The 7,267-nt window shown below is 35.2% G+C and overlaps 1 protein-coding gene across 1 annotated transcript; it reads right to left on the reverse strand.

Moving 5' to 3' along the window:
* Positions 1 to 1,040: 1,040 nt before the first annotated feature.
* Positions 1,041 to 7,262, reverse strand: LOC138325697 (general transcription factor IIE subunit 2-like). The gene is made up of 2 exons (XM_069271526.1): positions 7,193 to 7,262; positions 1,041 to 2,110 (listed from the first exon to the last, which is right to left on the reverse strand). Exon 2 carries the CDS (start codon positions 2,102 to 2,104, stop codon positions 1,220 to 1,222), a length of 885 nt encoding a protein of 294 aa, XP_069127627.1. The 5' UTR covers positions 2,105 to 2,110; positions 7,193 to 7,262; the 3' UTR covers positions 1,041 to 1,219.
* Between the last annotated feature and the right edge of the window lie 5 nt (positions 7,263 to 7,267).

Genomic DNA, 7,267 nt, shown 5'->3' on the forward strand with positions numbered 1-7,267 from the left:
CGAGCCTTAATTCCTTTGGCCAACTATTCACTTGATAAGAGTTTGATGTCCCGGTATATAGTGGGTTTTTTTGTGGGTTTTTTTTTTCTTTTTATAATTTTTTTTTTGACATGTGATATTGTTAGTGTTAATAGAGGATATGCCTTGTTTCTTGATGAATATACCTGTTATATTTCATCTTGTGTGGTGGAAACTTTGATATTTTTCAAGAGTCAATTGTATTTTATTATTAGTTATATACCCTTGTGATTATCATGTGGTATTTATGTGAGCATAACGTCACATATTTCTACACAAAAATATAATGTCATTTTATGATGTCATTTTTATGCACAAACTATATATTTATATAATGACGTAACATTATCAAAATGATATTTTCACTGTCAATGCAGCATTCTGATAAGTCAAAAGCGAGTAAAACCTTATATTTCACAACAAAAAATGTAATAAAATAAATTATTTTTTATCTTTGGCATTGTGTTTCATTGTACCTACATATTGTATGTTGGTGAATTTGATATATTCATTCATGTATTGGTCACCTATCTTCTCTCTGGGTCATTCCTACATAAATTGCTGCAACTATGTTAGAACATTGTTAAAATAATATAACCTTGTGGGAGTACATACCGGTAAGTGCTGAAAGACAATCGGAAAACAAAAAGGATGACTGGACTGGGTCCATCCTCGATAATCCAGGGGTTCAGATCACTTATGATCACTACACCCATGGACTATCTCATAGTAAAATTGGAGGCAACAGAACAGAACAGGTAATTTAGTCGCTTGATGTACATCAAAAGAGCTGTATAACGGTACACTGTGGTTGACTGTGTGGCTTTGATGTTAGGTGTCGCTCTCTCTGTAGTCTTCAAAGGAAATATTTGCTGGTCTGTGATTGGTTCAAATGTTTTCCGCTGAGATGCCTCCCATTTTACTGAGATAGAATTTTGTAAAATGTTTGTGATTACAAAAAAGAATGAAAAGTTACATATATAGGGCCTTTAAAACAGACTACATGCTATAATCCATGATTCATTAAAAAAACACTTTTAGCTCGATCCTCTCTACAAATTTATTAAAACAAATCAGGATGCTTCTAATTAATTACAAAAGACATTCCTATAATGTCAAAGACTTTTCTGTGATCTTTATGTTAACTAACTAGAGAGTCATTTTTTTTGTCACCATCATTTGAACTTAAGGACACATATTTTTAAGAAACTTTAGGATTTTCCGAATAATCCTCTAGAACACCTTCCAAATGTTCATTCAGTTTCTTGAATGTTTTTCTTCCTCCACCTTTCTTCCTCTTCTGTACAGGAGCAGCTTTACGTAAACCAGTGTCCTGCATTGATGTAATGCCTTGTTTCTCCAAGTATTCCTCAATCTTTTTCTCGTCTAACCCGTCCACAGATACACCTCGCCAAAGTTTCCGAAACTCTTCGTCCACCGTGTACCGACAGTACTTATCATTGTAATACAGAACCTGTTTTTTGTCAGTGGGACGTGTCACAATTACTACATTTTCACCCAGAGCTTTCAAAGCCTTCTCTGTGTTTGTAGTACCAAAAGACTCGTCTATATCCTCCTTGAGAATTCCACCCATTCCATGGAGGTCATGTCGTTTCAGCAGGTTGAGGAAACCTTTTCTGTCCTTGATTTCATACGTAGGCCTAAACAAATATTTTTGTCCACTCTCTACCACTTTTATTTTGGGATTACTCAATAAGGCTTCTGTGATCAGCCAGTGCCTCATTTTTGAGCCGACATCAAGTTGATTTGTTTCATCCAAAATCTCATCTATTGTGAGAGAATGTCGGTCACCATTTTGATGTCTTTCTCGCATGTATTTCACTATTTTTGCTAGTATACTGAATTTATACTGAGAACTCCCTTGCATTTTCTTGTAGTCAAAGTTGCTACTTCTTGGAGCACTACTACTTTCTGCAGGCTTTGGTCTAGAAAAATGTGAAGATTTTGGCTTTTTAGAAGATCTGTCGTCATTTTCTTGTTTTGGCTTTTTTCTTTTCTCTACTGTAGGTTGTGCTTTTGCCCTTTCGAGGAAAGCCTTCCTTTCCTTCAAGAGTGCTGGATCCATTATTATCTGAAAGCATATTAAGTCAGATTAAAGGAGGAGATTTGTCAAAATATGTCTACTACTATAATATTATGATAAATTTTGTCCCATAGCTATATGATATGGGCTTAATAACTAAGTTAAATGTGGTCAAGAGATGTGAAGGTCTAAAACAAACAAACCAAAGTCTACTGGTAGACCAAATGATTAATTAAAAAAACATGATTATAATTCAAACTAGGGTGCAAAAGGGGCATAACATCTAGGGTGAAAAGATTGGCCTAGGGTTTGTTTAATTTACACCATTTAGAAAACAAGATGCTATTATATATATAATTAAGATTCCATCTAAAAAGGTTTCTACAATCTTACTGCGATAGTTATTTCTCTTATACTGAACATGGTTATCCTGTGGTTGCTATGGGAAATCGCAACTCTGTGTACGATTCTTAAGTTGTCAAACATGAGGTTTGTCAAATATTTGATAGCTTAAAGTTGTATTTCTTGTAATTTCACCATCACAAACTGTTGTAAAACATACAATGTTTGAATATGGATGGTTATTTATGATGGTTCAGATCCATAAATACACCAATATGCAATTGACGTAGTGGTAAATATCGCATGAAATGTCACACATTTTGAAAGAACTGCCACAGTCAATGCCATGTTTCAAACTTTTGGGTAATATTGGAAAATCAAGTTACATCACGTGACCGACATCGGCGATACCCGTTATAGATCAGAACCTCCCGAGCCGTGTCAGGTGGTCCATATCGGCATTACCTGTACAGATCGGAATAGATTGGACCAGTTTGGATACTTCCGAGCTATTTTGAACGTGTACATGTTAAAAATCAATATCTTAATTTAATTGTTTAATAACTTTGCTAATACAAACTTTACAACAAGAGGCCTAGAGGGCCTGTATTGCTCACCTGTTTTTTTTATAATTATCACAAAGACTCTTTCAATTAGAAAAATTAGCAAAATTGACTCCAAATTTGTTTTATTTTGAATCACAACCATATAATGATGCTATAGAAACCATGCAAATATGCTATCCAATACATAGGGTCAGAGAGAAAGTAATTTATATGAAAATAGTAGCCTAATTGACATGTTTGGCCCTAGAGCGAATAGACGTACCCAGCCTACTATACCTTTCGGCCGGGTACGAATTGGCCACTATGTGTCGTAGTGGAGCACTGCCTCCGAAAATCACTCGAGCATCGTTTTCTTTACTTTTTTTGTAGGTTTCCAATTATTTCATTTACATATGATTTTTGTCCAAAATAAACATAACTACCATTCTTAATATCTATCGTACCGCTCACAAGACGTCAAATTCACAATTTGTGGACTTGCTGTATAAATCCCTTCAGAAAGACCTTCATATGTATAATGTGAAAAAAATGATGCCTCAATGAGAATTTGATATTTTATGTGGTGCAGTTTTATTGCCTAGAAGGTAAGCGATATCAAACAAGTACAATAAAAATGCAAACGAACGTTTTATAATGGTTGGCATAATCATTACTTTGCACCATTAGCAGTAATACGGACCAATTGTAGCTCTAAAGACGACACCATTTTCTGTCAAAAAGTCTTTTGAGCTACAATATTGCAGCTAGTTTGGCCCCGCTTCTAATGTATGCTTAGTTGCAAAAAGGAGTCGTTAATATGGAAATAGCCAAATTGACCCCTTTTGACCCCACCACTCAGGCCCCCTGGGTGTCAGCCCCATCATTTGCACAATTTTGAATCCCTACCCTATAAGGATGCTACCATTGCATTATGAGCGTAATTCCATGCTTAGTTGCAGAGAAGAAGTTGTTTATATGGAAATAGCCCAATTGAGCCCTTTTGACGCCGCCTTCAGGCCCCCAGGAGATCAACCCCATCATTTGTACAATTTTGAATCCCCACCCTATAACGATACTACCATTGCATTATGAGTGGTATCCCATGCTTAGTTTCAGAGAAGAAGTCGTTTACATGGAAATAGCCAAATTGACCTTTTTTGACCCCACCCCTCAGGCCCCCGGGGGGTCAGCCCCATCATTTGTACAATTTTGAATCCCCATCCTATAAGGGTGCTACTATTGCGTTATGGGTGCTATCCCATGCTTAGTTTCAGAGAAGAAGTCATTTATATGGAAATAGCCAAATTGACTGCTTTTGACCCTGCCCCTCAGGCCCAAAGGGGGTCCGCCCCACCATTTGTACAAATTTGAATCCCTACCCTATAAGTATGCTACTATTGCATTATGGGTGGTATCCCATGCTTAGTTTCAGAGAAGAAGTTGTTTATATTGAAATACCCAAATTGACCCCTTTTGACCCCGCCCTTCAGGCCCCTGGGGGGTCAGCCCCATCATTTGTACAATTTTCACTTAATAGCCCATAAGGATGCTACCAGCGAAATTTTGTTGAAATCAAACAAGTGGTTATGGAGAAGAATTAAGTCTATTGTTGATAGACGGACGGACGACGGACGACAGACACCAGACGCCACAGTATGGCATAAGCTCACCTTGGTCCTTTGGACCAGGTGAGCTAAAAATTGGTAAATATCGAAAGTTTAAAACTTAGAAAGGCGGAGAAAAATATGTAGAAGACTTTAAATACTTTTCCTATGCCAAAATACAACAATTTAAGCCACAGACTATACAATTTTAATCTTACTCAGAGGGTTCAGATTTACCTCGTCCCTTTCTCAAAGGGGCAGGGATCAATCTAGGTTTTGGGGGAAACTACTCTTTTCAAAATAGGGGAAAAGTTTGGTGAAATATAGGGGAATTTGAATCTTCTTATTTTGGTCAAAATTATATTCATTTTGACAAAAAAGTACTGTAAAACAACTTATTTTATTTTTAGATTTAGTTAAGCAAGATTTTAATCTCAATGATGAAAAATTTGAGTTTATCTTAAACTATGCAGTATAGCTGTATGATGAATATGAATAAATTGGCAAACAAAAGTCTAAAAAAATTAAAGAAAAATAAGTCACAGGGGAAATTGTGTTATAAAAACGGTCATTTTTTTAGCTTCAAATGGGGAATTTTTAAATCTTCAGGGGAATTTTAGGCCAGAGGGGAATTTATTCCTTGAGGGGAAATTCACCCATAAACGGTAATAAATCAAATCAGAGCTAGATTGATCCCTGAGGGGTGAATGATTATTTTTCTGTTAACCTCTTCATTTTTTGATGAAATTACTGTTGACATTGTATAAACTAATGCATTGGAATGATAATTGACATAATGTCAACCGAGTATTGTCATGATGTTATTGTTGTGGTGCGACATATATGATATGTTGTACATTTGTACTGTGGGTACAGGCTGTTTCCCCTGGGTTATTTAGAGATATCTTAATTTAAATACCTTCACTGGATTAATAGAATCTTTCTCCTTCTTGAGGGTGAGAACAATAAATCTCAACCCAAGGGGTAAGATTCTAAAGCTGTTCAAACACAAGTCTTGCAGAATGTTTTATTGCTTATCTGATTTTTGAAAACTATTTGATTGTTCTTCCTCCACGTCTGGCGAAGGCTTATTGTAAATTTAGAACATGTAATGTAAAACTAGCGGTTGAATGTGGCAGATGGATTAATATACCAAGACAACAACGATTTTGTAACATGTGTAACTTAAACGAAATTGGAGATGAGTTCCATTATTTATTTAACTGTACTGATGATCACTTAGTATCCAATAGAAAGAAATTTATGTCTAGATATTATTATGAAAGACCAAATACTTTTAAATTTGAAACTCTATTTAATTATGTAGTTAACAATGAACTTATTTCACTTACAAAATTTATAATTATTATACAAGACAGACTTAATTCAGTTCATTAATATAACCAGTATATTATATATGTATATTCTAGTAGATGTGTAATATGTACTGCACTATTTCATTGTTAATGCTGTTTACATGTATATGTCCTGTTTATATATTCTCTACACTACTGTTTGTATGTTTACGAGAATAAAATCTTTGTCATGTCATTGTCATGTCATTGCTTAAGAATATTTCACAGAGGGATTTACTCCTACATTTTGTATATACATGTAAACATGAAAGTTGGCTGGTCAGTCCATTTCTTATTGAAGTGCAGACATTATTTTGCTGACTGCCAACGCCATAATCAAAAACATACATATAGAGATTGGAAACTCCTTCTTTGTCGACAGGCAGGGGCCCGGAGACTTCCGCTTTATAGACATTTCCCCTTGACTAACTATTTTTAAGTGTAATCGTCTAAATATGATATGTTTGCATCAATATAAAGTTTAAACATTATATCATAGTTTGATATTACAATTTTTTTCGTTTAATATGTTTTACTATGTTTAATATGATCTGTTGTCGGTAGTAAACCTGACCAGTCGCCGATCTCGTAACAAAACATGTATAAAGTCTTCATTTTTATTCCAATCTTAATGAAATTTTGTACATAGATGCATTATAGTATGACAAATAATATATCTTGTGTTGTCGTTAGGTTTTTAAAACATTTTCTATGTTACAATGTGTTGTCTGTATACCGTCACGGCAAACCTTTTGTCACTCGATCTATCGTTGACCAGCGGCCGATTTTAGAATATTCAAATCGCTGTAATTCCTTCATTTTTGCACCAATCTTCCTAAAACTTGGTAGAAATATTCATTTTAATGTACTGAATAACATATCTTGTGTTGTCACTAACATTTCCTTGTATTTAACGTGTTGCCGTTTGTTGTCGTTTCTTGTCGTTTTAAGTGTGACCGCTAAATACCGACGTCTAATATTATTGTCCGGATTAAGTTAGAGGCAGTGTATAGTTATATTTCTAGGGTCTGTGATAAAAGGATGTCAAAAGAAAACTCTAAAAGCCTCGGGTTGACCAGCCAAAATGTATCTGTCGAGTTGAGATAACTCTATTCCCAGTTGACAGACGACAAAAAATCCGCGAGACAACTGAGATTATCATTTGATAGACGAATATCCCCGGACCGCATGGTTATGATAGTTGGCGAAAATGAAGTTGAAATACTTAGAGGTTTCTATATCACATATACAACTAAAAAGTAACGATATCGGGCGAATACGTACCCTCTTTTTACGATCACCGAATCGCCGGTAGCCTCAAACCAAATTACAAGCGCGAGAATGACTATGATTTGTTTT

This window comes from Argopecten irradians, chromosome 6, assembly GCF_041381155.1.
Source record: "Argopecten irradians isolate NY chromosome 6, Ai_NY, whole genome shotgun sequence".
NCBI classification, from domain to species: Eukaryota; Metazoa; Mollusca; class Bivalvia; order Pectinida; family Pectinidae; genus Argopecten; species Argopecten irradians.

Bases quoted from the DNA above. Each gene is read 5' to 3' on its own strand.
- LOC138325697 (XM_069271526.1), bottom strand. From the start codon at position 2,104: ATGGATCCAGCACTCTTGAAGGAAAGGAAGGCTTTCCTCGAAAGGGCA.